The sequence below is a fragment of the Pseudophryne corroboree genome, chromosome 4 (assembly GCF_028390025.1).
Source record: "Pseudophryne corroboree isolate aPseCor3 chromosome 4, aPseCor3.hap2, whole genome shotgun sequence".
Taxonomy (NCBI): domain Eukaryota; kingdom Metazoa; phylum Chordata; class Amphibia; order Anura; family Myobatrachidae; genus Pseudophryne; species Pseudophryne corroboree.
Genome location: NC_086447.1, coordinates 5246858 through 5274837, shown reverse-complemented (window position 1 = coordinate 5274837; position 27980 = coordinate 5246858). Strand labels below are relative to the sequence as shown.

At 52.5% G+C, this 27980-nt stretch overlaps 1 protein-coding gene across 1 annotated transcript in view; it reads left to right on the top strand.

Annotated features, from left to right (window-relative positions):
* The window catches only part of GTF3C2 (general transcription factor IIIC subunit 2), a 233844-nt gene that overhangs the window by 42910 nt on the left and 162954 nt on the right, over positions 1 to 27980 (top strand). The window contains exons 5-6 of the mRNA XM_063917264.1: positions 4785 to 4896; positions 5019 to 5136. Of these exons, the coding sequence (XP_063773334.1) occupies positions 4785 to 4896; positions 5019 to 5136 (230 nt within the window). The remainder of the gene's footprint in view (positions 1 to 4784; positions 4897 to 5018; positions 5137 to 27980) is intronic.

Genomic DNA, 27980 nt, shown 5'->3' with positions numbered 1-27980 from the left:
TAGTGTGTATGTGGGTGTGTACAGGGTCACATGTAATAGTGTGTATGTGGGTATGTACAGGGTCACATGTAATATTGTGTATGTGGGTATGTACAGGGTCACATGTAGTACTGTGTATGTGGGTATGTACAGGGTCACATGTAATAGTGTGTATGTGGGTATGTACAGGGTCACATGTAATAGTGTGTATGTGGGTATGTACAGGATCACATGTAGTACCGTGTATGTGGGTATGTACAGGGTCACATGTAATAGTGTATATGTGGGTATGTACAGGGTCACATGTAATATTGTGTATGTGGGTATGTACAGGGTCACATGTAGTAGTATGTATGTGGGTATGTACAGGGTCACATGTAGTAGTATGTATGTGGGTGTGTACAGGGTCACATGTAGTAGTATGTATGTGGGTGTGTACAGGGTCACGTAGTAGTATGTATGTGGGTATGTACAGGGTCACATGTAGTAGTATGTATGTGGGTGTGTACAGGGTCACATGTAGTATGTATGTGGGTGTGTACAGGGTCACATGTAGTATGTATGTGGGTATGTACAGGGTCACATGTAATAGTGTGTATATTGGTGTGTACAGGGTCACTTGTAGTAGTGTGTTTGTACAGGGTCACATGTAGTGTGTATGTTGGTGTGTGCAGGGTCACATGTAGTAGTATGTATGTGGGTATGTACAGGGTCACATGTAGTAGTATGTATGTGGGTGTGTACAGGGTCACATGTAGTAGTATGTGGGTATGTACAGGGTCACATGTAATAGGGTGTATGTGGGTATATACAGGGTCACATGTAATAGTGTGTATGTGGGTATGTACAGGGTCACATGTAATAGTGGGTATGTACAGGGTCACATGTAGTAGTATGTATGTACAGGGTCACATGTAGTAGTATGTATGTGGGTATATACAGGGTCACATGTAATAGGGTGTATGTGGGTATGTACAGGGTTACATGTAATAGTGTGTATGTGGTATGTACAGGATCACATGTAATAGGGTTTACGTGGGTATGTACAGGGTCACATGTAATAGTGTGTATGTACAGGGTCACATGTATTAGTAGTGTGTATGTGGGTATGTACAGGGTCACATGTAATAGTATGTGGGTATGTACAGGGTTACATGTAATAGTGGGTGTGTACAGGGTCACATGTAATAGTGTGTATGTGGGTATTTGCAGGGTTACATGTAATAGTGGGTGTGTACAGGGTCACATGTAGTAGTATGTATGTACAGGGTCACATGTAGTAGTGTGTATGTACAGGGTCACATGTAGTAGTGTGTATGTACAGGGTCACATGTAATAGTGTGTATGTGGGTATGTACAGGGTCACATGTAGTAGTATGTATTTGGCTGTGTACAGGGTCACATGTAGCAGTATGTATGTACAGGGTCACGTAATAGTGGGTATGTACAGGGTCACATGTAGTAGTGTGTAAATGGGTGTGTACAGGGTCACGTGTAGTATGTATGTGGGTGTGTACAGAGTCACATGTAGTAGTATGTATGTGGGTATGTACAGGGTCACATGTAGTAGTACTTATGTTGGTGTGTACAGGGTCACATGTAGTAGTATATATGTGGGTATGTACAGGGTCACATGTAGTATGTATGTGGGTGTGTACAGGGTCACGTGTGTTTGTTGTGTACAGTGTCACATGTAGTAATGTGTATGTTGGAGTGTACAGGGTCACATGTAGTAGTATGTGGGTGTGTACAGGGTCACATGTAGTACTGTGTATGTGGGTATGTACAGGGTCACATGTAATAGTGTGTATGTGGGTATGTACAAGGTCACATGTAATAGTATGTATGTGGGTGTGTACATGGTCACATGTACTACTGTGTATGTGGGTATGTACAGGGTCACATGTAATAGTGTGTATGTGGGTATGTACAGGGTCGCATGTAATAGTGTGTATGTCGGTATGTACAGGGTCGCATGTAATAGTGGGTATGTACAGGGGCACATGTAATAGTGTGTATGTGGGTGACTGTACAGGGTCACATGTAGTACTGTGTATGTGGGTATGTACAGGGTCACATGTAATAGTGTGTATGTGGGTATGTACAGGGTCACATGTAATAGTGTGTATGTGGGTATGTACAGGGTCACATGTAATAGTGTGTATGTCGGTATGTACAGGGTCGCATGTAATAGTGGGTATGTACAGGGCCACATGTAATAGTATGTATGTGGGTGTGTACAGGGTCACATGTAGTACTGTGTATGTGAGTATGTACAGGGTCACATGTAATAGTGTGTATGTGGGTATGTACATGGTCACATGTAATAGTGTGTATGTGGGTATGTACAGGATCACATGTAATAGTGTGTATGTGGGTATGTACAGGATCACATGTAATAGTGTGTATGTGGGTATGTACAGGGTCGCATGTAATAGTGTGTATGTGGGTATGTACTGGGTCACATGTAATAGTATGTATGTGGGTGTGTACAGGGTCACATGTAGTACTGTGTATGTGGGTATGTACAGGGTCACATGTAATAGTGTGTATGTGGGTATGCACATGGTCACATGTAATAGTGTGTATGTGGGTATGTACAGGATCACATGTAATAGTGTGTATGTGGGTATGTACAGGATCACATGTAATAGTGTGTATGTGGGTATGTACATGGTCACATGTAATAGTGTATATGTGGGTATGTACAGGATCACATGTAATAGTGTGTATGTGGGTATGTACAGGATCACATGTAATAGTGTGTATGTGGGTATGTACAGGATCACATGTAATAGTGTGTATGTGGGTATGTACAGGGTCACATGTAATAGTGGGTATGTAGAGGGTCACATGTAGTAATGTGTATGTGGGTATGTACAGGGTCACATGTAATAGTGTGTATGTGGGTATGTACAGGGTCACAAGTAGTAGTGTGTATGTGGGTATGTACAGGGTCGCATGTAGTAGTGTGTATGTGGGTATGTACAGGGTCGCATGTAGTAGTATGTATGTGGGTGTTTACAGGGTCGCATGTAATAGTGTGTATGTGGGTATGTACAGGGTCGCATGTTATAGTGTGTATGTGGGTATGTACAGGGTCGCATGTAATAGTGTGTATGTGGGTGTGTACAGGGTCACATGTAGTACTGTGTATGTGGGTATGTACAGGGTCACATGTAATAGTGTGTATGTGGGTATGTACAGGATCACATGTAATAGTGTGTATGTGGGTATGTACAGGATCACATGTAATAGTGTGTATGTGGGTATGTACAGGATCACATGTAATAGTGTGTATGTGGGTATGTACAGGGTCACATGTAATAGTGGGTATGTACAGGGTCACATGTAGTAATGTGTATGTGGGTATGTACAGGGTCACATGTAATAGTGTGTATGTGGGTATGTACAGGATCACATGTAATAGTGTGTATGTGGGTATGTACATGGTCACATGTAATAGTGTGTATGTGGGTATGTACAGGATCACATGTAATAGTGTGTATGTGGGTATGTACAGGATCACATGTAATAGTGTGTATGTGGGTATGTACAGGATCACATGTAATAGTGTGTATGTGGGTATGTACAGGGTCACATGTAATAGTGGGTATGTACAGGGTCACATGTAGTAATGTGTATGTGGGTATGTACAGGGTCACATGTAATAGTGTGTATGTGGGTATGTACAGGGTCACAAGTAGTAGTGTGTATGTGGGTATGTACAGGGTCGCATGTAGTAGTGTGTATGTGGGTATGTACAGGGTCGCATGTAGTAGTATGTATGTGGGTGTTTACAGGGTCGCATGTAATAGTGTGTATGTGGGTATGTACAGGGTCGCATGTTATAGTGTGTATGTGGGTATGTACAGGGTCGCATGTAATAGTGTGTATGTGGGTGTGTACAGGGTCACATGTAGTACTGTGTATGTGGGTATGTACAGGGTCACATGTAATAGTGTGTATGTGGGTATGTACAGGATCACATGTAATAGTGTGTATGTGGGTATGTACAGGGTCACATGTAATAGTGTGTATGTCGGTATGTACAGGGTCGCATGTAATAGTGTGTATGTGGGTATGTACAGGGTCACATGTAATAGTGTGTATGTGGGTATGTACAGGGTCACATGTAATAGTATGTATGTGGGTGTGTACAGGGTCACATGTAGTAGTATGTATGTGGGTGTGTACAGGGTCACATGTAGTATGTATGTGGGTGTGTACAGGGTCACATGTAGTATGTATGTGGGTGTGTACAGGGTCACATGTAGTACTGTGTATGTGGGTATGTACAGGGTCACATGTAATAGTGTGTATGTGGATATGTACAGGGTCACATGTAATAGTGTGTATGTGGGTATGTACAGGATCACATGTAATAGTGGGTATGTACAGGATCACATGTAATAGTGTGTATGTGGGTATGTACAGGATCACATGTAATAGTGGGTATGTACAGGATCACATGTAATAGTGTGTATGTGGGTATGTACAGGGTCACATGTAATAGTGTGTATGTGGGTATGTACAGGGTCACATGTAGTAATGTGTATGCGGGTATGTACAGGGTCACATGTAATAGTGTGTATGTGGGTATGTACAGGGTCACATGTAGTAGTGTGTATGTGGGTATGTACAGGGTCACATGTAGTAGTATGTATGTGGGTGTTTACAGGGTCACATGTAATAGTGTGTATGTACATGGTCACATGTAGTAGTATGTATGTACAGGGTCACATGTAGAGCTGCAGGTTATTCTTGTATCACTATACATGTGACGTCTCCTCCTTCTCCTGTAGTTCTTCGTCTGGTGCTTCTTTTTCCTATGGGCTGGCTGTGGATGAAGGCTGCATATGGGACCTGAAGTTCTGCCCTAGTGGAGGATGGGAGCTTCCCAGTACCCCCAGGAAGGTACAGACATATCATTACTGAGTTACTGATCGGACAGAGAGGCGTCCATAGTGACCTCCCGCTCTTCTTCTTCTGGTGCTCTGCACAGAGGTGTAGGAATAATTGCTGTGTTCTGCCCACAGGCCTCAGAGATGGCAAGACTTGGTCTTCTGGCAGCAGCCTTCTCTAGCGGCCATGTTGAAATCTACAGTCTTCCTCATCCAGATTCTCTTTACTCGCACCGAAAATCACAGGTAAAAGGTAGGAAGCAACTGACCCATCTTATCTATTCCAATTGTGTGGTATCACCGGTGAGGCAGTGGATCCGCACTATTGTAGCTCCGGTGAGGCAGGGGATCTGCCCTATTGTAGCTCTGGTGAGGCAGGGGATCTGACCTATTGTACCTCTGGTGAGGCAGGGGATCTGCCCTATTGTAGCTCTGGTGAGGCAGGGGATCTGACCTATTGTAGCTCTGGTGAGGCAGGGGATCTGACCTATTGTAGCTCTGGTGAGGCAGGGGATCTGACCTATTGTAGCTCTGGTGAGGCAGGGGATCCGCACTATTGTAGCTCCGGTGAGGCAGGGGATCTGCCCTATTGTAGCTCTGGTGAGGCAGGGGATCTGACCTATTGTAGCTCTGGTGAGGCAGGGGATCTGACCTATTGTAGCTCTGGTGAGGCAAGGGATCCGCACTATTGTAGCTCCGATGAGGCAGGGGATCCGCACTATTGTAGCTCCGGTGAGGCAGGGGATCTGCCCTATTGTAGCTCTGGTGAGGCAGGGGATCCGCACTATTGTAGCTCCGGTGAGGCAGGGGATCTGCCCTATTGTAGCTCTGGTGAGGCAGGGGATCTGACCTATTGTAGCTCTGGTGAGGCAGGGGATCCGCACTATTGTAGCTCTGGTGAGGCAGGGGATCTGACCTATTGTAGCTCTGGTGAGGCAGGGGATCCGCACTATTGTAGCTCTGGTGAGGCAGGGGATCTGACCTATTGTAGCTCTGGTGAGGCAGGGGATCTGACCTATTGTAGCTCTGGTGAGGCAGGGGATCCGCACTATTGTAGCTCCGGTGAGGCAGGGGATCTGCCCTATTGTAGCTCTGGTGAGGCAGGGGATCTGACCTATTGTAGCTCTGGTGAGGCAGGGGATCTGACCTATTGTAGCTCTGGTGAGGCAGGGGATCTGACCTATTGTAGCTCTGGTGAGGCAAGGGATCCGCACTATTGTAGCTCCGATGAGGCAGGGGATCCGCACTATTGTAGCTCTGGTGATGCAGATGATCCGCCCTATTGTAGCTCCGGTGAGGCAGGGGATCCGCACTATTGTAGCTCCGGTGAGGCAGGGGATCTGCCCTATTGTAGCTCTGGTGAGGCAGGGGATCTGACCTATTGTAGCTCTGGTGAGGCAGGGGATCCGCACTATTGTAGCTCTGGTGAGGCAGGGGATCTGACCTATTGTAGCTCTGGTGAGGCAGGGGATCCGCACTATTGTAGCTCTGGTGAGGCAGGGGATCTGACCTATTGTAGCTCTGGTGAGGCAGGGGATCTGACCTATTGTAGCTCTGGTGAGGCAGGGGATCCGCACTATTGTAGCTCCGGTGAGGCAGGGGATCTGCCCTATTGTAGCTCTGGTGAGGCAGGGGATCTGACCTATTGTAGCTCTGGTGAGGCAGGGGATCTGACCTATTGTAGCTCTGGTGAGGCAAGGGATCCGCACTATTGTAGCTCCGATGAGGCAGGGGATCCGCACTATTGTAGCTCTGGTGATGCAGATGATCCGCCCTATTGTAGCTCCGGTGAGGCAGGGGATCGGCCCTATTGTAGCTCTGGTGAGGCAGGGATCCGCCCTATTGTAGCTCTGGTGAGGCAGGGGATCCGCACTATTGTAGCTCTGGTGAGGCAGGGGATCCGCCCTATTGTAGCTCTGGTGATGCAGGGGATCCGCCCTATTGTAGCTCCGGTGAGGCAGGGGATCCACCCTATTGTAGCTCTGGTGAGGCTTGGGCTCCGCCCTATTGTAGCTCTGGTGAGGCAGGGGCTCCGCCCTATTGTAGCTCTGGTGAGGCAGGGGATCCGCCCTATTGTAGCTCCAGTGAGGCACGGGATCCGCCCTATTGTAGCTCCGGTGAGGCTGGGGATCCGCCCTATTGTAGCTCCGGTGAGGCTGGGGATCCGCCCTATTGTAGCTCCGGTGAGGCTGGGGATCCGCCCTATTGTAGCTCTGGTGAGGCTGGGGATCCGCCCTATTGTAGCTCCGGTGAGGCAGGGGATCTGCCCTATTGTAGCTCTGGTGAGGCAGGGGATCTGACCTATTGTAGCTCTGGTGAGGCAGGGGATCTGACCTATTGTAGCTCTGGTGAGGCAAGGGATCCGCACTATTGTAGCTCCGATGAGGCAGGGGATCCGCACTATTGTAGCTCTGGTGATGCAGATGATCCGCCCTATTGTAGCTCCGGTGAGGCAGGGGATCGGCCCTATTGTAGCTCTGGTGAGGCAGGGATCCGCCCTATTGTAGCTCTGGTGAGGCAGGGGATCCGCACTATTGTAGCTCTGGTGAGGCAGGGGATCCGCCCTATTGTAGCTCTGGTGATGCAGGGGATCCGCCCTATTGTAGCTCCGGTGAGGCAGGGGATCCACCCTATTGTAGCTCTGGTGAGGCTTGGGCTCCGCCCTATTGTAGCTCTGGTGAGGCAGGGGCTCCGCCCTATTGTAGCTCTGGTGAGGCAGGGGATCCGCCCTATTGTAGCTCCAGTGAGGCACGGGATCCGCCCTATTGTAGCTCCGGTGAGGCTGGGGATCCGCCCTATTGTAGCTCCGGTGAGGCTGGGGATCCGCCCTATTGTAGCTCCGGTGAGGCTGGGGATCCGCCCTATTGTAGCTCTGGTGAGGCTGGGGATCCGCCCTATTGTAGCTCTGGTGAGGCTGGGGATCCACCCTATTGTAGCTCCGGTGAGGCAGGGGATCCGCCCTATTCTAGCTCCGGTGAGGCTGGGGTTCCGCACTATTGTAGCTCCCGTGAGGCTGAGGATCCGCACTAATGTAGCTCCGGTGAGGCTGGGGATCCGCCCTTTTGTAGCTCTGGTGAGGCTGGGGATCCGCCCTATTGTAGCTCTGGTGAGGCAGGGGATCCGCCCTATTGTAGCTCTGGTGAGGCAGGGGATCCGCCCTATTGTAGCTCCGGTGAGGCAGGGGATCCGCCCTATTGTAGCTCCGGTGAGGCTGGGGATCCGCCCTATTGTAGCTCTGGTGAAGTTCCAGCGCTGGTAAGTGGCATTAGTGCTCACGGTAATGCACACATAACATAAACTGTATGACAATGGAGTTTAGGTCACACGGACCTGGACAATCAGGGGATTCCCGCTTACTGTCAGTAACCGCCTGTTACTGACTCCACCCACTACGCAGTGGGCAGGTACTACACTGCCACCACCATACTCCTACGTTTCGTGGCGTCTGGAACCACGGTTTTGCTCTATATGCGTCGACACACTGTCTTACCACCTCTGTGTGGTGTTGACGAATCCCCACTAGTCACCTGACTAGGCCGCTACCCGGTAGCGGGCGGGAGGTGGAGCTTGGAGACGCTGGGTGCAACCTGGACAGCCAGAAAATGGAGCTAGGTTTCGCCTAGCTCTGCAGGTCACAAGATGAGGCGGTCGTCTTGAGGCAGAAGATCTTTATTCACCCAAAAAGTCTTGAAAAAGACCCTTCCCTATTGCTAGGGGCAACAGCAATACAGCAGATGTTACAGCAGAAAGTAGTTGGTATAATACACACTGGAGGCTCGCAGGACTCCTCTCTTTATCTCAATTCTACACACAGTACCACAGGGGGTAAGCCCGCCCTGTGGTTTATAACCAATCAATGTTTACCCATGGGCTGTGCATGCCTTGGTCACATGCACAGCTACCATTGTCCTCTATGGACACTGGGGAGTGGTCACTCTCCTTTGACTGTCCCATTCTGGACGATTGGTATCCACCCCGGTGACGCTCCGTCTGGGCCGGGGGAAGTTTTCCCGCCTAAACTGACTTCCAGAAATCTGCCCGGAACCCAGCTCAGCATGTGCAGCCTGAATTCGGGCTCGAGAGCTGGGCAGCCTAGATCCCAGGTCATGGTTTTCTGCCTACCGAGGGTGATCTCTAAGGAGCTCCAGAAAACCACTCACCTTGTTTTAAAGCTGAGCTGCCCCTCTATCTCTCCATGGTACTTTCATGTGGGAGGCTAGAGGGGAGGGCATTCCATTTTTGGGGAAAAGAACTGGAGGAATCCAACAGCCTGCACAGCCATGGATTCCCCCCCCCTCCTCCCCCCTCCTGGGACACACAACCAAGTAAGTGCATTTTCCTTTAAATCACATTTAAATGCACTGTACACACTGTTGCTTAGATATAGTCCGTGCCCTGCGGTTATCCCCAGCTCAGTGCTACATGCAGTGAAATACATGTAAAATCCATGTCCTGTGCCTGGTGCCCTGCACACACCCACGCACTGCAGTGCCTCACAGCACAATATATATACATTGTTATTGTGCTTTTACTGTGCCCTGCACTCAGCGCTGGGATCCCTTAGCTCTGCAGTCTTACTGCTAGGGCTCTCCCCAGGGTCAGCAGGGTGCACTGGGGGGGGGGGGGGGGGGGGGGGGGCTGGCTGCAGCAGGGAATAACTGTTTCCTGTCCCGCTGCTAAACCCCGTCACCCCGCGTGGCTGATATCGCTGCCTCGCTGCAGCCCCCTGATCCGAGGATGCGGCGCACCTGCTGCCCATTGCTGAAGCCCGGCAGCCTGAGACGCTCGCCCCGGCTGCCCAAGGCGCTGTGTCTCCATGGCGCTGAGGCACCAGGAGTGTAGCTCCCGGACCTCAGCGTCCATAACTTTACACCCCCCCCCCCCCTCCCCCGCCGCATAGGGGGCTGGCTAGCCCGGTTACCTGTGTGCGGCACTTAACTCTTTGGCCTCGCCGCAGCATCCGGTGGTGACCTGGGCTATGGCGCGCCCCCCCAGCAGCCTGCCACGGCTTGCCACCTCCGTAGTGCTGAGGCGCCGGCCCCTAGCACCGGCACCTACACAGCGCTGCAGTGGGAGCTGATCTCTCAGCTGCAGCTGTTCACCCCCCCGTCACGCACACACGCCAGTGCTCCGGGGGTCACTGTACTGCCGCAGGCGCCGGAGAGGTCCGCAGACATTAAAACATTTTTAAAACACTTGGCGCCTAGCGCCTGTACAGTTTGAAGATGGCTCCTAGCGCCAGTATACATTTAAAAAATGGCGCCAAGTGCCTATTGTCCATAAAATGGCGTCGGGCATTAAAGGGTTAACCCCTTCAGTGCCGCGGCTGCCATTATCCATGTGGCTGGGGGGTCTCCAACCACAGTGTGGAACATATATAAATGTATTTGCTGCGTATGACGCTCCCCATCTTCTGTGATATGCGCAGTGAGATGGCGGCTGCCCTGGTCTAGCGGGGGTTTGCTGTTCATTCACTACTCCCTTCGACGTGCACAGAAGAAAGTCTTCCGCATTGGCGTTTCTATAATGGGTGAAATGTATGTGGTGCACCCGGGCCCCTGCGTCCAGAGGGCCCACACCGCACACACACTGCAGCCATATCTTAATACTTACCTCTCCTGAGTCCCGCGTCGGACACTGCAGCAGAAATCACATCCAAAATGGCCGCCTCACATGCGCAGTAGTGAAACTGGTCTCCAAATCATGGCGTACGCCATGTATCCGGAGACCTGTGCATGCACAGTAGACTATAGCGCAATGGCCGGAGTATGCATACGGGCCCCCTCCTCTGTTAAAAAATGCCCCTTTTTTGGAGAAAAATAATTTTGCTTTCATTGATTTCCTGTACGTTTGAGGAAGTCGATGCTAATACTATTACTGCTTAACCAGGCCCAACAAATCCCAGGGGCCCGGTCGCCATGGCCCGTAGATTTTGCTGCCTGGCTACCAGATGAGGCAGGGCGGGAGGAAAGAGATCCTCTTCATCCTTCGCAGAGAGGAGGGGAGAGATACAGACACGTGTAAGGAGGAGTATATAGGGGGTGGCAGAGATGGATTTAGGCATTGGGGGCCCGGGGTACTTAACACCGGGGGGGGGGCCCTCGTGTCTAAAATATATATATATATATATATATATATATATATATGTACGATGCACAATGTGTCATTTGCTCTAGGGAGTATCGGGTAGTTGGGATAAATTAGCTATTTTATATACTGTATGTGTAATACACAGAACCCACAGCCTAAGCTGAAAGTTAAATGCATAACTTTAAAAACAAAAGAAAGGAAAACATTGCGACTTCCAGACAGGAGAGTGAGAGGCTGAATGTTCCTCTGTCTCTCCTCCCGGCCAGTACGGGCTGCGTTCTTCTTTCTCAGCCAGTCACTAAGCTGCAGGCATACTATTGGTCGTCTGAGCCATCACTCGGCAGGCAGCCCAGGAAGGTCTGCAGCGCCGGCGGCTGGGCTGTCGGTGGGTAGCGCAGTGCCACGGATCGGCTAGGATTACAGATCCGGTCTGTGGCGGGGGGCCCTTTCATACAGGGGGGCCTGGGGTACTTATCCCCGGAGGGGGGGGGGGGACTGTAGTGTGTTCGCAGTCCTGGATCCAATGTTTTATCATTGTGGTATTTATAATAATGCAGCAGACCGGCTCCTGCACCCATCCGCTGCATATTGTGTTTAACCGCAAGACGTACAGATGTCTCCTCATTCAGCAGCACGGATGGTGTAGTGGTTAGCATTGCTGCCTCATAGCACTGAGGTCATGGGCTCCATTCCCACCATGGGCCTAACTGTGTGGAGTTTGTATATTCTCCCCGTGCATGCAGTGGTGTTGTCCAGGTACTGCGGTTTCCTGCCACAGGTAGGTTGATTGGACCCCGGTGTGCGCTGCGCGGGTCTGCGTGTAGATGGGCATCTTGTTTGCATGATGGGCTGGTTGGTGAGGACATATCTGTCAGTGCTGTATATCTCCCCGGCACACAGATATCTGCTCTGTATACTGTACCCATTGTTTCTCTGACGTCCTAGTGGATGCTGGGGACTCCGTCAGGACCATGGGGAATAGCGGCTCCGCAGGAGACAGGGCACAAAAGTAAAAGCTTTAGGATCAGGTGGTGTGCACTGGCTCCTCCCCCTATGACCCTCCTCCAAGCCTCAGTTAGATTTTTGTGCCCGGCCGAGAAGGGTGCAATCTAGGTGGCTCTCCTAAAGAGCTGCTTAGAGTAAAAGTTTTGTTAGGTTTTTTATTTTCAGTGAGTCCTGCTGGCAACAGGCTCACTGCATCGAGGGACTTAGGGGAGAGAAGTGAACTCACCTGCGTGCAGGATGGATTGGCTTCTTAGGCTACTGGACACCATTAGCTCCAGAGGGAGTCGGAACACAGGTCTCACCCTGGGGTTCGTCCCGGAGCCGCGCCGCCGACCCCCTTGCAGATGCCGAAAAGTGAAGAGGTCCAGAAACCGGCGGCAGAAGACTTTTCAGTCTTCATAAGGTAGCGCACAGCACTGCAGCTGTGCGCCATTGTTGTCAGCACACTTCATAGCAGCGGTCACTGAGGGTGCAGGGCGCTGGGGGGGGCGCCCTGGGCAGCAATGATAGTACCTTATTCTGGCTAAAAATACATCACATATAGCCCCTGGGGGCTATATGGATGTATTTAACCCCTGCCAGGTCTCAGAAAAACAAGAGAAGAAGCCCGCCGAAAAGGGGGCGGGGCCTATTCTCCTCAGCACACAGCGCCATTTTCCCTCACAGAAATGCTGGTGGGAAGGCTCCCAGGCTCTCCCCTGCACTGCACTACAGAAACAGGGTTAAAACAGAGAGGGGGGGCACTTATTTGGCGATATGACTATATATATTAAAATGCTATAAGGGAAAAACACTTATATAAAGGTTGTCCCTGTATAATTATAGCGTTTTTGGTGTGTGCTGGCAAACTCTCCCTCTGTCTCCCCAAAGGGCTAGTGGGGTCCTGTCCTCTATCAGAGCATTCCCTGTGTGTGTGCTGTGTGTCGGTACGTGTGTGTCGACATGTATGAGGACGATGTTGGTGAGGAGGCGGAGCAATTGCCTGTAATGGTGATGTCACTCTCTAGGGAGTCGACACCGGAATGGATGGCTTATTTAAGGAATTACGTGATAATGTCAACACGCTGCAAGGTCGGTTGACGACATGAGACGGCCGGCAAACCAATTAGTACCTGTCCAGGCGTCTCAAACACTGTCAGGGGCGTTAAAACGTCCTTTTACCTCAGTCGGTCGACACAGACACAGACACGGACACTGACTTCAGTGTCGACGGTGAAGAAACAAACGTATTTTCCTTTAGGGCCACACGTTACTTGTTAAGGGCAATGAAGGAGGTGTTACATATTTCTGATACTACAAGTACCAGAAAAAAGGGTATTATGTGGAGTGTGAAAAAACTACCTGTAGTTTTTCCTGAATCAGATAAATTAAATGAAGTGTGTGATGATGCGTGGGTTCCCCCCGATAGAAAATTATTGGCGGTATACCCTTTCCCGCCAGAAGTTAGGGCGCGTTGTGAAACACCCCTTAGGGTGGATAAGGCGCTCACACGCTTATCAACACAAGTGGCGGTACCGTCTCCAGATAGGGCCGCCCTCAAGGAGCCAGCTGATAGGAGGCTGGAAAATATCCTAAAAAGGTATATACACACATACTGGTGTTATACTGCAACCAGCGATCGCCTCAGCCTGGATGTGCAGCGCTGGGGTGGCTTGGTCGGATTCCCTGACTGAAAATATTGATACCCTTGACAGGGACAGTATTTTATTGACTATAGAGCATTTAAAGGATGCATTTCTATATATGCGAGATGCACAGAGGGATATTTGCACTCTGGCATCAAGAGTAAGTGCGATGTCCATATCTGCCAGAAGTTGTTTATGGACACGACAGTGGTCAGGTGATGCAGATTCCAAACGGCACATGAAAGTATTGCCGTATAAAGGAGAAAAAGACAACGTCTTTTCAGCCTCAGTCCTTTCGTCCCCCATAAGGGCAAGCGGGCAAAAGGCCAGTCATATCTGCCATGGGATAGAGGAAAGGGAAGAAGACTGCAGCAGGCAGCCCATTCCCAGAAACAGAAGCCCTCCACCGCTTCTGCCAAGTCCTCAGCATGACGCTGGGGCCGTACAAGCGGACTCAGGTGCGGTGGGGGGGGTCGTCTCAAGAGTTTCAGCACGCAGTGGGCTCACTCGCAAGTGGACCCCTGGATCCTACAAGTAGTATCCCAGGGGTACAGATTGGAAATTCGAGACGTCTCCCCCTCGCAGGTTCCTGAAGTCTGCTTTACCAACGTCTCCCTCCGACAGGGAGGCAGTAGTGGAAACAATTCACAAGCTGTATTCCCAGCAGGTGATAATCAAAGTACCCCTCCTACAACAAGGAAAGGGGTATTATTCCACACTATATTGTGGTACTGAAGCCAGACGGCTCGGTGAGACCTATTCTAAATCTGAAATAGTTGAACACTTACATACAAAGGTTCAAATCAAGATGGAGTCACTCAGAGCAGTGATAGCGAACCAGGAAGAAGGGGACTATATGGTGTCCCGGGACATCAGGGATGCTTACCTCCATGTCCCAATTTGCCCTTCTCACCAAGGGTACCTCAGGTTCGTGGTACAGAACTGTCACTATCAGTTTCAGACGCTGCCGGTTGGATTGTCCACGGCACCCCGGGTCCTTACCAAGGTAATGGCCGAAATGATGATTCTTCTTCAAAGAAAATGGACGATCTCCTGATAGGGGCAAGGTCCAGAGAACAGTTGGAGGTCGGAGTAGCACTATCTCAAGTAGTTCTACGACAGCACGGGTGGATTCTAAATATTCCAAAACCGCAGCTGTTTCCGACGACACGTCTACTGTTCCTAGGGATGATTCTGGACACAGTCCAGAAAAAGGTGTTTCTCCCGGAGAAGAAAGCCAGGGAGTTATCCGAGCTAGTCAGGAACCTCCTAAAACCAGGAAAAGTGTCAGTGCATCATTGCACAAGGGTCCTGGGAAAAATGGTGGCTTCTTACGAAGCGATTCCATTCGGTAGATTTCACGCAAGAACTTTTCAGTGGGATCTGCTGGAAAAATGGTCCGGATCGCATCTTCAGATGCATCAGCGGATAACCCTGTCTCCAAGGACAAGGGTGTTTCTTCTGCGGTGGCTGCAGAGTGCTCATCTACTAAAGGGCCGCAGACTCGGCATTCAGGACTGGGTCCTGGTGACCACGGATGCCAGCCTGAGAGGCTGGGGAGCAGTCACACAGGGAAAAAATTTCCAGGGAGTGTGATCAAGTCTGGAGACTTCTCTCCACATAAATATACTGGAGCTAAGGGCAATTTACAATGTTCTAAGCTTAGCAAGACCTCTGCTTCAAGGTCAGCCGGTATTGATCCAGTGGGACAACATCACGGCAGTCGCCCACGTAAACAGACAGGGCGGCACAAGAAGCAGGAGGGCAATGGCAGAAACTGCAAGGATTCTTCGCTGGGCGAAAAATCATGTGATAGCACTGTCAGCAGTGTTCATTCCGGGAGTGGACAACTGGGAAGCAGACTTCCTCAGCAGGCACGGCCTCCACCCGGGAGAGTGGGGACTTCATCGGGAAGTATTCCACATGATTGTGAACCGTTGGGAAAGACCAAAGGTGGACATGATGGCGTCCCGCCTGAACAAAAAACTGGACAGGTATTGCGCCAGGTCAAGAGACCCTCAAGCAATATCTGTGGACGTTCTGGTAACACCGTGGGTGTACCAGTCGGTGTATGTGTTCCCTCCTCTGCTTCTCATAACCAAGGTACTGAGAATTATAAGACGTAGAGGAGTAAGAACTATACTCGTGGCTCCGGATTGGCCAAGAAGGACGTGGCACCCGGAACTTCAAGAAATGCTCACAGAGGACTCCTGGCCTCTGCCGCTAAGAAGGGACTTGCTTCAGCAAGTACCAGGTCTGTTCCAAGACTTACCGCGGCTGCGTTTGACGGCATGGCGGTGGAACGCCAGATCCTAAGGGAAAAAGGCATTCCGGAAGAGGTCATTCCTACCCTGGTCAAAGCCAGGAAGGAGGTGACCGCAAAACATTATCACCACATGTGGCGAAAATATGTTGCGTGGTGTGAGGCCAGGAAGGCCCCACGAAGAAATTTTCAACTCGGTCGATTCCTGCATTTCCTGCAAACAGGAGTGTCTATGGGCCTCAAATTGGGGTCCATTAAGGTTCAAATTTCGGCCCTGTAAATTTTCTTCCAGAAAGAATTGGCTTCAGTTCCTGAAGTCCAGAAGTTTGTCAAGGGAGTACTGCATATACAACCCCCTTTTTGTGCCTCCAGTGGCACTGTGGGATTTCAACGTAGTTCTGGGATTCCTCAAATCACATTTTAAACCGCTCAAATCTGTGGATTTGAAATATCTCACATGGAAAGTGACCATGCTGTTGGCCCTGGCCTCGGCCAGGCGAGTGTCAGAATTGGCGGCTTTGTCTCACAAAAGCCATATCTGATTGTCCATTCGGACAGGGCAGAACTGCGGACTCATCCCCAGTTTCTTCCTAAGGTGGTGTCAGCGTTTCACCTGAACCAGCTTATTGTGGTACCTGCGGCTACTAGGGACTTGGAGGACTCCAAGTTGCTAGATGTTGTCAGGGCCCTGAAAATATAGGTTTCCAGGACGGCTGGAGTCAGAAAATCTGACTCGCTGTTATCCTGTATGCACCCAACAAACTGGGTGCTCTTGCTTCTAAGCAGACGATTGCTCGTTGGATTTGTAGCACATTTCAACTTGCACATTCTGTGGCAGGCCTGCCACAGCCTAAATCTGTCAAGGCCCATTCCACAAGGAAGGTGGGCTCATCCTGGGCGGCTGCCCGAGGGGTCTCGGCATTACAACTCTGCCGAGCAGCTACGTGGTCGGGGGAGAACACGTTTGTAAAATTCTACAAATTTGATACCCTGGCTAAAGAGGACCTGGAGTTCTCTCATTCGGTGCTGCAGAGTCATCCGCACTCTCCCGCCCGTTTGGGAGCTTTGGTATAATCCCCATGGTCCTGACGGAGTCCCCAGCATCCACTAGGACGTTAGAGAAAATAAGATTTTACTTACCGATAAATCTATTTCTCGTAGTCCGTAGTGGATGCTGGGCGCCCATCCCAAGTGCGGATTGTCTGCAATACTTGTACATAGTTATTGTTACAAAAATCGGGTTATTATTGTTGTGAGCCATCTTTTCAGAGGCTCCTCTGTTATCATGCTGTTAACTGGGTTCAGATCACAGGTTGTACAGTGTGATTGGTGTGGCTGGTATGAGTCTTACCCGGGATTCATAAATCCTTCCTTATTGTGTACGCTCGTCCGGGCACAGTATCCTAACTGAGGCTTGGAGGAGGGTCATAGGGGGAGGAGCCAGTGCACACCACCTGATCCTAAAGCTTTTACTTTTGTGCCCTGTCTCCTGCGGAGCCGCTATTCCCCATGGTCCTGACGGAGTCCCCAGCATCCACTACGGACTACGAGAAATAGATTTATCGGTAAGTAAAATCTTATTTTTCCCATTACACCCAGTGCAGCCACCATGTGCAGATGTAATCACCGCCCCAGCTGCCACTCCATATAATGAGTCCATTATGGGGCCCCAGGGAGCAGCTTTCATCCACATCCCAGTACATTATGGCGCTCCCCCGGTACAGACGCTGATTATACATGTACACAGCACTCTACTTCCATTAGGAGGAGTGAGCGGATGGGATTGTAATGATGGTGTGCTCCCTGCTGCAGTGCTGTGATTGGTGCATTGTACTGATACTGTGCTCCCTGCTGCAGTGCTGTGATTGGTGCATTGTACTGATACTGTGCTCCCTGCTGCAGTGCTGTGATTGGTGCATTGTACTGATACTGTGCTCCCTGCTGCAGTGCTGTGATTGGTGCATTGTAATGATGGTGTGCTCCCCGCTGCAGTGCTGTGATTGGTGCATTGTACTGATACTGTGCTCCCTGCTGCAGTGCTGTGATTGGTGCATTGTACTGATACTGTGCTCCCTGCTGCAGTGCTGTGATTGGTGCATTGTAATGATGGTGTGCTCCCCGCTGCAGTGCTGTGATTGGTGCATTGTACTGATGGTGTGCTCCCTGCTGCAGTGCTGTGATTGGTGCATTGTACTGATACTGTGCTCCCTGCTGCAGTGCTGTGATTGGTGCATTGTACTGATACTGTGCTCCCTGCTGCAGTGCTGTGATTGGTGCATTGTACTGATGGTGTGCTCCCTGCTGCAGTGCTGTGATTGGTGCATTGTACTGATGGTGTGCTCCCTGCTGCAGTGCTGTGATTGGTGCATTGTACTGATACTGTGCTCCCTGCTGCAGTGCTGTGATTGGTGCATTGTACTGATGGTGTGCTCCCTGCTGCAGTGCTGTGATTGGTGCATTGTACTGATGGTGTGCTCCCTGCTGCAGTGCTGTGATTGGTGCATTGTACTGATGGTGTGCTCCCTGCTGCAGTGCTGTGATTGGTGCATTGTACTGATGGTGTGCTCCCTGCTGCAGTGCTGTGATTGGTGCATTGTACTGATGGTGTGCTCCCTGCTGCAGTGCTGTGATTGGTGCATTGTACTGATGGTGTGCTCCCTGCTGCAGTGCTGTGATTGGTGCATTGTACTGATGGTGTGCTGCCTGCTGCAGTGCTGTGATTGGTGCATTGCACTGATGATGTGCTCCCTGCTGTACCTTTATCACGTGCTCCAGTCTGTTTTTGTCTTCTGTCGGGTTACTGTGTGACTGGGCTGCGGACAGTGAGGGGTTACTGTGTGAATGTGCTGCGGGCAGTGAGGGGTTACTGTGTGAATGTGCTGCAGGCAGTGAGGGGTTACTGTGTGAATGTGCTGCAGGCAGTGAGGGGTTACTGTGTGAATGTGCGGTCAGTGAGGGGTTACTGTGTGACTGTGCTGCGGGCAGTGAGGGGTTACTGTGTGAATGTGCTGTGGGCAGTGAGGGGTTACTGTGTGAATGTGTGGGCAGTGAGGGCTTCCTGTGTGTGTGTGCGGGCAGTGAGGGGTTACTGTGTGAATGTGCTGTGGGCAGTGAGGGGTTACTGTGTGAATGTACGAGCAGTGAGGGGTTACTGTGTGAATGTGCTGTGGGCAGTGAGGGGTTACTGTGTGAATGTGCGGGCAATGAGGGGTTACTGTGTGAATGTGCTGCGGGCAGTGATGGATTACTGTGTGAATGTGCTGCGGGCAGTGAGAGGTTACTGTGTGAAAATGCTGCGGGCAGTGAGGGGTTACTGTGTGACTGTGCTGCGGGCAGTGAGGGGTTACTGTGTGACTGCTGCGGGCAGTGAGGGGTTACTGTGTGACTGTGCTTGGGCAGTGAGGGGTTCCTGTGTGAATGTGCTGTGGGCAGTGAGGGGTTACTGTGTGAATGTGCTGCGGGCAGTGAGGGGTTACTGTGTGAATGTGCTGTGGGCAGTGAGGTGTTCCTGTGTGTCCGTGCGGGCAGTGAGGGGTTTCTGTGTGAATGTGCTGCGGAAAGTGCGGGGTTACTGTGTGAATGTGCTATGGGCAATGAGGGGTTACTGTGTGAATGTGCTGCGGGCAGTGAGGGGTTACTGTGTGACTGGGCTGCGGGCAGGGAGAGGTTACTGTGTGCCTGTGCGGGCAGTGAGGTGTTCCTGTGTGAATGTGCTGCGGGCAGTGAGGGGTTACTGTGTGAATGTGCTGCGGGCAGTGAGAGGTTACTGTGTGAAAATGCTGCGGGCAGTGAGGGGTTACTGTGTAACTGTGCAGCGGGCAGTGAGGGGTTACTGTGTGACTGTGCTGCGGGCAGTGAGGGGTTCCTGTGTGAATGTGCTGTGGGCAGTGAGGGGTTACTGTGTGAATGTGCTGCGGGCAGTGAGGGGTTACTGTGTGAATGTGCTGTGGGCAGTGAGGTGTTCCTGTGTATCTGTGCGGGCAGTGAGGGGTTTCTGTGTGAATGTGCTGCGGAAAGTGCGGGGTTACTGTGTGAATGTGCTATGGGCAATGAGGGGTTACTGTGTGAATGTGCTGCGGGCAGTGAGGGGTGACTGGGCTGCGGGCAGGGAGAGGTTACTGTGTGCCTGTGCGGGCAGTGAGGGGTTACTGTGTGAATGTGCGGGCAGTGAGGGGTTACTGTGTGAATGTGCGGGCAGTGAGGGGTTACTGTGTGAATGTGCTGCGGGCAGTGAGGGGTTACTGTGTGAATGTGCTGCGGGCAGTGAGGGGTTACTGTGTGAATGTGCTGTGGGCAGTGAGGGGTTACTGTGTGAATGTGCGGGCAGTGAGGGGTTACTGTGTGAATGTGCTGCGGGCAGTGAGGGGTTACTGTGTGAATGTGCTGCGGGCAGTGAGGGGTTACTGTGTGAATGTGCTGTGGGCAGTGAGGGGTTACTGTGTGAATGTGCGGGCAATGAGGGGTTACTGTGTGAATGTGCTGCGGGCAGTGAGGGGTTACTGCGTGAATGTGCTGCGGGCAGTGAGAGGTTACTGTGTGAAAATGCTGCGGGCAGTGAGGGGTTACTGTGTGACTGTGCTGCGGGCAGTGAGGGGTTACTGTGTGACTGCTGCGGGCAGTGAGGGGTTACTGTGTGACTGTGCTGCGGGCAGTGAGGGGTTCCTGTGTGAATGTGCTGTGGGCAGTGAGGGGTTACTGTGTGAATGTGCTGCGGGCAGTGAGGGGTTTCTGTGTGAATGTGCTGCGGAAAGTGCGGGGTTACTGTGTGAATGTGCTATGGGCAATGAGGGGTTACTGTGTGAATGTGCTGCGGGCAGTGAGGGGTTACTGTGTGACTGGGCTGCGGGCAGGGAGAGGTTACTGTGTGCCTGTGCGGGCAGTGAGGTGTTCCTGTGTGATTGTGCTGTGAGCAGTGAGGGGTTACTGTGTGGGCAGTGAGGGGTTACTGTGTGATTGTGCTGCAGGCAGTGAGGGGTTACTGTGTGACTGTGCTGAGGGCAGTGCGGCGTTACTGTGTGAATGTGCTGTGGGCAGTGAGGGGTTACTGTGTGAATGTGCTGTGGGCAGTGAGGGGTTACTGTGTGGATGTGCTGTGGGCAGTGAGGGGTTACTGTGTGAATGTGCGGGCAGTGAGGGGTTACTGTGTGAATGTGCTGCGGGCAGTGAGGGGTTACTGTGTGGATGTGCTGTGGGCAGTGAGGGGTTACTGTGTGAATGTGCGGGCAGTGAGGGGTTACTGTGTGAATGTGCTGTGGGCAGTGAGGGGTTACTGTGTGAATGTGCTGCTGGCAGTAAGGGGTTACTGTGTAAATGTGCTGCGGGCAGTGAGGGGTTACTGTGTGAATGTGCTGCGGGCAGTGAGGGGTTACTGTGTGAATGTGCTGCGGGCAGTGAGGGGTTACTGTGTGACTGTGCTGTGGGCAGTGAAAGGGTTACTGTGTGATTGTGCTGCGGGCAGTGAGGGGTTACTGTGTGACTGTGCTGAGGGCAGTGAGGGGTTACTGTGTGACTGTGCTGTGGGCAGTGAAAGGGTTACTGTGTGAATGTGCTGCGGGCAGTGAGGGGTTACTGTGTGACTGTGCTGAGGGCAGTGAGGGGTTACTGTGTGAATGTGCTGCGGGCAGTGAGGGGTTACTGTGTGAATGTGTGGGCAGTGAGGGGTTACTGTGTGAATGTGCTGTGAGCAGTGAGGGGTTACTGTGTGAATGTGCGGGCAGTGAGAGGTTACTGTGTGGATGTGCTGTGGGCAGTGAGGGGTTACTGTGTGAATGTGCGGGCAGTGAGGGGTTACTGTGTGAATCTGCTGTAGGCAGTGAGGGGTTACTGTGTGAATGTGCTGTGGGCAGTGAGGGGTTACTGTGTAAATGTGCTGCGGGCAGTGAGGGGTTACTGTGTGAATGTGCGGGCAGTGAGGGGTTCCTGTGTGAATGTGCTGTGGGCAGTGAGGGGTTACTGTGTGTCTATGCGGGCAGTGAGGGGTTACTGTGTGAATGTGCTGCGGGCAGTGAGGGGTTACTGTGTGTCTATGCGGGCAGTGAGGGGTTACTGTGTGAATGTGCTTCGGGCAGTGAAGGGTTACTTTGTGTCTATGCGGGCAGTGAGGGGTTACTGTGTTAATGTGCTGCGGGCAGTGAGGGGTTACTGTGTGTCTATGCGGGCAGTGAGGGGTTACTGTGTGACTGTGCTGTGGGCAGTGAGGGGTTACTGTGTGACTGCTGTGGGCAGTGACGGGTTACTGTGTGAATGTGCTGTAGGCAGTGAGGTGTTACTGTGTGAATGTGCGGGCAGTGAGGGTTTACTGTGTGAATGTGCTGTGGGCAGTGAGAGGTTACTGTGTGAATGTGCGGGCAGTGAGGGTTTACTGTGTGAATGTGCTGTGGGCAGTGAGGGGTTACTGTGTGAATGTGCTATGGGCAGTGAGGGGTTACTGTGTGAATGTGCTGCGGGCAGCGAGGGGTTACTGTGTGAATGTGCGGGCAGTGAGGGGTTACTGTGTGAATGTGCTGCGGGCAGCGAGGGGTTACTGTGTGAATGTGCTGCGGGCAGCGAGGGGTTACTGTGACTGTGCTGTGGGCAGTGAGAGGTTACTGTGTGAATGTGCTGCGGGCATTGAGGGGTTACTGTGTGAATGTGCTGCGGGCAGTGAGGGGTTACTGTGTGAATGTGCTGCGGGCAGTGAGGGGTTACTGTGTGAATGTGCGGGCAGTGAGGGGTTACTGTGTGAATGTGCTGCGGGCAGTGAGGGGTTACTGTGTGAATGTGCTGCGGGCAGTGAGGGGTTACTGTGTGAATGTGCTGCGGGCAGTGAGGGGTTACTGTGTGACTGTGCTGCGGGCAGTGAGGGGTTACTGTGTGACTGCTGCGGGCAGTGAGGGGTTACTGTGTGACTGTGCTGCGGGCAGTGAGGGGTTACTGTGTGACTGTGCTGCGGGCAGTGAGGGGTTACCGTGTGACTGTGCTTCGGGCAGTGAGGGGTTACTGTGTGACTGTGCTGCGGGCAGTGAGAGGTTACTGTGTGACTGTGCTTCGGGCAGTGAGGCATTACTGTGTGGATGTGCTGTGGGCAGTGAGGGGTTACTGTGTGAATGTGCTGCGGGCAGTGAGGGGTTACTGTGTGAATGTGCTGCGGGCAGTGAGGGGTTACTGTGTGAATGTGCTGCGGGCAGTGAGGGGTTACTGTGTGACTGTGCTGCGGGCAGTGAGGGGTTACTGTGTGAATGTGCTGCGGGCACTGAGGGGTTACTGTGTGACTGTGCTGCGGGCAGTGAGGGGTTACTGTGTGAATGTGCTGCGGGCAGTGAGGGGTTACTGTGTGACTGTGCTGCGGGCAGTGAGGGGTTACTGTGTGACTGTGCTGCGGGCAGTGAGGGGTTACTGTGTGACTGTGCTGCGGGCAGTGAGGGGTTACTGTGTGACTGTGCTGCGGGCAGTGAGGGGTGACTGTGCTGCGGGCAGTGAGGGGTTACTGTGTGACTGTGCTTCGGGCAGTGAGGCGTGCAGCAGTACAGATAGAGGCTGCTCCGCTGTCTGGGTGCAGAGCTGATGGATGGACCTGTCTCTGGAGATTTCCCCGTGGGGAACGTTTGAGCTGTTAAATTGAATGGTCATTAACAATGCACTGATCTCCTATTATCTGCCCTGAGTGCTCAGCAGCTGGGTCCTGTGCCCCCCACTCTCTGATTGTGTCTGTGCTGCGGATGGCTGATCCTGGTATCCCCCAGACACTGGGCACTTCATGTCTCTCCTGTAATACACTGACGTCCCCAGCCCCCCACTCTCTGATCCTGGTATCCCCCAGACACTGGGCACTTCATGTCTCTCCTGTAATACACTGACTTCCCCAGCCCCCCACTCTCTGATCCTGGTATCCCCCAGACACTGGGCACTTCATGTCTCTCCTGTAATACACTGACGTCCCCAGCCCCCCACTCTCTGATCCTGGTATCCCCCAGACACTGGGCACTTCATGTCTCTCCTGTAATACACTGACGTCCCCAGCCCCCCACTCTCTGATCCTGGTATCCCCCAGACACTGGGCACTTCATGTCTCTCCTGTAATACATTGACGCCCCCAGCCCCCCACTCTCTGATCCTGGTATCCCCCAGACACTGGGCACTTCATGTCTCTCCTGTAATGCACTGACGTCCCCAGCCCCCCACTCTCTGATCCTGGTATCCCCCAGACACTGGGCACTTCATGTCTCTCCTGTAATGCACTGACGTCCCCAGCCCCCCACTCTCTGATCCTGGTATCCCCCAGACACTGGGCACTTCATGTCTCTCCTGTAATACACTGACGTCCCCAGCCCCCCACTCTCTGATCCTGGTATCCCCCAGACACTGGGCACTTCATGTCTCTCCTGTAATGCACTGACGTCCCCAGCCCCCCACTCTCTGATCCTGGTATCCCCCAGACACTGGGCACTTCATGTCTCTCCTGTAATACACTGACGTCCCCAGCCCCCCACTCTCTGATCCTGGTATTTCCCAGACACTGGGCACCTCATGTCTCTCCTGTAATACACTGAAGTCCCCAGCCCCCCACTCTCTGATCCTGGTATCCCCCAGACACTGGGCACTTCATGTCTCTCCTGTAATACACTGACGTCCCCAGCCCCCCACTCTCTGATCCTGGTATCCCCCAGACACTGGGCACTTCATGTCTCTCCTGTATGACGTCCCCAGCCCCCCACTCTCTGATCCTGGTATCCCCCAGACACTGGGCACTTCATGTCTCTCCTGTAATACACTGACGTCCCCAGCCCCCCACTCTCTGATCCTGGTATCCCCCAGACACTGGGCACTTCATGTCTCTCCTGTAATACACTGACGTCCCCAGCCCCCCACTCTCTGATCCTGGTATCCCCCAGACACTGGGCACTTCATGTCTCTCCTGTAATACACTGACGTGCCCAGCCCCCCACTCTCTGATCCTGGTATCCCCCAGACACTGGGCACTTCATGTCTCTCCTGTAATACACTGACGTCCCCAGCCCCCCACTCTCTGATCCTGGTATCCCCCAGACACTGGGCACTTCATGTCTCTCCTGTAATACACTGACGTCCCCAGCCCCCCACTCTCTGATCCTGGTATCCCTCAGACACTGGGCACTTCATGTCTCTCCTGTAATACACTGACGTCCCCAGCCCCCCACTCTCTGATCCTGGTATCCCCCAGACACTGGGCACTTCATGTCTCTCCTGTAATACACTGACGTCCCCAGCCCCCCACTCTCTGATCCTGGTATCCCCCAGACACTGGCCACTTCATGTCTCTCCTGTAATACACTGATGTCCCCACCCCCCACTCTCTGATCCTGGTATCCCCCAGACACTGGGCACTTCATGTCTCTCCTGTAATACACTGACGTCCCCAGCCCCCCACTCTCTGATCCCGGTATCCCCCAGACACTGGGCACTTCATGTCTCTCATGTAATACACTGACGTCCCCAGCCCCCCACTCTCTGATCCTGGTATCCCCCAGACACTGGGCACTTCATGTCTCTCCTGTATGACGTCCCCAGCCCCCCACTCTCTGATCCTGGTATCCCCCAGACACTGGGCACTTCATGTCTCTCCTGTGATACATTGACGTCCCAAGCCCCCCACTCTCTTATCCTGGTATCCCCCAGACACTGGGCACTTCATGTCTCTCCTGTAATACACTGACGTCCCCAGCCCCCCACTCTCTGATCCTGGTATCCCCCAGACACTGGGCACTTCATGTCTCTCCTGTAATACACTGACGTCCCCAGCCCCCCACTCTCTGATCCTGGTATCCCCCAGACACTGGGCACTTCATGTCTCTCCTGTAATGCACTGACGTCCCCAGCCCCCCACTCTCTGATCCTGGTATCCCCCAGACACTGGGCACTTCATGTCTCTCCTGTAATACACTGACGTCCCCAGCCCCCCACTCTCTGATCCTGGTATTTCCCAGACACTGGGCACTTCATGTCTCTCCTGTAATACACTGACGTCCCCAGCCCCCCACTCTCTGATCCTGATATCCCCCAGACACTGGGCACCTCATGTCTCTCCTATAATACACTGAAGTCCCCAGCCCCCCACTCTCTGATCCTGATATCCCCCAGACACTGGGCACCTCATGTCTCTCCTGTAATACACTGACGTCCCCAGCCCCCCACTCTCTGATCCTGGTATCCCCCAGACACTGGGCACCTCATGTCTCTCCTGTAATACACTGAAGTCCCCAGCCCCCCACTCTCTGATCCTGGTATCCCCCAGACACTGGGCACTTCATGTCTCTCCTGTAATACACTGACGTCCCCAGCCCCCCACTCTCTGATCCTGGTATCCCCCAGACACTGGGCACTTCATGTCTCTCCTGTATGACGTCCCCAGCCCCCCACTCTCTGATCCTGGTATCCCCCAGACACTGGGCACTTCATGTCTCTCCTGTAATACACTGACGTCCCCAGCCCCCCACTCTCTGATCCTGGTATCCCCCAGACACTGGGCACTTCATGTCTCTCCTGTAATACACTGACGTCCCCAGCCCCCCACTCTCTGATCCTGGTATCCCCCAGACACTGGGCACTTCATGTCTCTCCTGTAATACACTGACGTGCCCAGCCCCCCACTCTCTGATCCTGGTATCCCCCAGACACTGGGCACTTCATGTCTCTCCTGTAATACACTGACGTCCCCAGCCCCCCACTCTCTGATCCTGGTATCCCCCAGACACTGGGCACTTCATGTCTCTCCTGTAATACACTGACGTCCCCAGCCCCCCACTCTCTGATCCTGGTATCCCTCAGACACTGGGCACTTCATGTCTCTCCTGTAATACACTGACGTCCCCAGCCCCCCACTCTCTGATCCTGGTATCCCCCAGACACTGGGCACTTCATGTCTCTCCTGTAATACACTGACGTCCCCAGCCCCCCACTCTCTGATCCTGGTATCCCCCAGACACTGGCCACTTCATGTCTCTCCTGTAATACACTGATGTCCCCACCCCCCACTCTCTGATCCTGGTATCCCCCAGACACTGGGCACTTCATGTCTCTCCTGTAATACACTGACGTCCCCAGCCCCCCACTCTCTGATCCCGGTATCCCCCAGACACTGGGCACTTCATGTCTCTCATGTAATACACTGACGTCCCCAGCCCCCCACTCTCTGATCCTGGTATCCCCCAGACACTGGGCACTTCATGTCTCTCCTGTATGACGTCCCCAGCCCCCCACTCTCTGATCCTGGTATCCCCCAGACACTGGGCACTTCATGTCTCTCCTGTATGACGTCCCCAGCCCCCCACTCTCTGTTCCTGGTATCCCCCAGACACTGGGCACTTCATGTCTCTCCTGTAATACACTGATGTCCCCACCCCCCACTCTCTGATCCTGGTATCCCCCAGACACTGGGCACTTCATGTCTCTCCTGTAATACACTGACGTCCCCAGCCCCCCACTCTCTGATCCTGGTATCCCCCAGACACTGGGCACTTCATGTCTCTCCTGTAATACACTGACGTCCCCAGCCCCCCACTCTCTGATCCTGGTATCCCCCAGACACTGGGCACCTCATGTCTCTCCTGTAATACACTGATGTCCCCAGCCCCCCACTCTCTGATCCTGGTATCCCCCAGACACTGGGCACCTCATGTCTCTCCTGTAATACATTGACGTCCCCAGCCCCCCACTTTCTGATCCTGGTATCCCCCAGACACTGGGCACTTCATGTCTCTCCTGTAATACACTGACGTCCCCAGCCCCCACTCTCTGTTCCTGGTATCCCCCAGACACTGGGCACTTCATGTCTCTCCTGTAATACACTGACGTCCCCAGCCCCCCACTCTCTGATCCTGGTATCCCCCAGACACTGGGCACTTCATGTCTCTCCTGTAATACACTGACGTCCCCAGCCCCCCACTCTCTGATCCTGGTATCCCCCAGACACTGGGCACCTCATGTCTCTCCTGTAATACACTGACGTCCCCAGCCCCCCACTCTCTGATCCTGGTATCCCCCAGACACTGGGCACCTCAAGTCTCTCCTGTAATACACTGACGTCCCCAGCCCCCCACTCTCTGATCCTGGTATCCCCCAGACACTAGGCACTTCATGTCTCTCCTATAATACACTGAC